Source organism: Antrostomus carolinensis, unplaced genomic scaffold (genome assembly GCF_000700745.2).
Source record: "Antrostomus carolinensis isolate BGI_N321 unplaced genomic scaffold, ASM70074v2 scaffold26993, whole genome shotgun sequence".
Classification (NCBI taxonomy): Eukaryota; Metazoa; Chordata; class Aves; order Caprimulgiformes; family Caprimulgidae; genus Antrostomus; species Antrostomus carolinensis.
The window spans coordinates 30,053-31,702 of NW_010306268.1; the positions used below are offsets into that span (position 1 = coordinate 30,053).

Below are 1,650 nucleotides of genomic sequence, written 5' to 3' on the forward strand. Positions count from 1 at the left end.
GCTCTTTAAAATATTTTCTGTGTGTGTTTAGGGATTGTGCTGAGACAGGAGAAAGAGCCCCTGCTCCATACAGTTCCTCCCCTTGAGCATGGGGTGAGGCTGCAGAGCATTGTGATGGTCTGCAGAGCTGCTGGAGGGGGATGAGGAGTGGAAGTGAGCCCCAGGACTGTCTGCAGCAGGAGAAAGTTGGTTCTCCCCATAGCTCCAGGGACCCATGTTGCCATCCCCTCCCCTGCGGCCCCCGGCTCAGCACAGAGCCTGCACGTGCCATGGTGCCACTCCGGAAGGAGCAGTGGGGCTGGGATGCTGCTCCTCGCCAGGGAGGTGAGAGTCCCACCAAGGCCAAATACTCAATTGCTATGATGTTTGAAAGCTCCTTGAAAAATGACTTATTCATCCAGTTCCTAACCAAACAAGTGGAAGCTCCAAGAAACAACAGTTCCTTCCCACGCTGCTGCCAAATCAGTGCTCGCTGGCGCGTTTCTGAGCCGGTCAGCAGCAAGCCAGGACTGCCCGAGGGCTGAGCAGAGTGGAGCTGGACAGTAGCTGGTGTCTGTGTTGTCCTTCTGCACCTGCTTAGAAGATAGGAAAGCATCTGGGGAGCAATGCATGGCTTTGGGGTGATAGCGCAGGTGACCTGATTGTCCATGCAGGGACAGGGAGTAGTGCCCAGACACTTGCACCACACAGCGCTTGTGACTGCAGACCTGTGAGCCAAACGTGGGTAGCAGCAATTTTGTGGGGACAGGGAAAACCTGAATCCAGACAGGGATGTGCACCCAGCTCAGAGTCACTGGCACAATCTCGGCTGTCCTTTGCCTGTAGCAATGGCCTGATGTCCAGCTGCTGTGTTGCAGTCACTGGAGGGCTCTTCTGCAGCTTCCCAGCTGAGGTCAGTGCCATGATGTCCCAAATGCTAACAGACCCTTGCCCTCTCTTCCTTTTCCCTCCCTCCTTTCTGCCAGCAGTTCCGTATCAGCAAAACCCCTACACTCCTGGGAGCAGCTCCACCGTCATCCAGTGCTACCGCTGTGGGGACACCTGCAAGGGAGAGGTGGTGCGTGTCCAGAGCAACCACTTCCACATCCGCTGCTTCACCTGCCAAGGTAGGACAGTGCCACTGAACAGCTGGTGGCCAGGTTGCTCCACGGCCCTGGGTACAATCAGGAAAGCAGAAGGCTGGGGACAGACCTGCTTGGCCCACTGAGATGTGGTCAGACATGCTGGGGTGGCAGCTTCCCCCAGGGGTGGATGTGGCATGGTGCAGATAATGGCACAGGGCTGGCACGGTGCAGGCAATGCCCCTGCAGAGCCAGCAAGCTGTGACCAGGGGTGGCCAAGACCTGCCCGCTGTGACTACCCTCAAGGTGCCTGAATAACACCAGCTTGTGCTGCACCAGTCCCAAACAAACCCACAGCCCATCTGTGATGTGGGGGGCTGCTGCCTGCCCCCAAATCAGGAGGAGGAGGAAGAGGAGGTGTCACCAGCCTGGCTGAGAAGCAGCGAGGCAGGGGAGATGCCTGGAGTGGCTCCGGATGGGGTTGGGGGCCGGTGACGGATTGCTGCCACCCGCGTGTGAGATGTGTCCAAGGTGCCACAGGATGCCGGGTGCTGCAGCTGGGGCTTGGCAGCCCCCAGGGGCTGGCAGA

General features: G+C 58.4%; 1 protein-coding gene across 1 annotated transcript in view; it reads left to right on the top strand.

The window, feature by feature from the left end:
• The first annotated feature begins 269 nt into the window (after positions 1-269).
• ABLIM3 (actin binding LIM protein family member 3) overlaps positions 270-1,650 on the top strand; it is a 24,926-nt gene continuing 23,545 nt past the window's right edge. Inside the window, exons 1-2 of the mRNA XM_010165080.2 lie at positions 270-324; positions 966-1,106. Coding sequence (XP_010163382.2) covers positions 270-324; positions 966-1,106 — 196 coding nt within the window. The remainder of the gene's footprint in view (positions 325-965; positions 1,107-1,650) is intronic.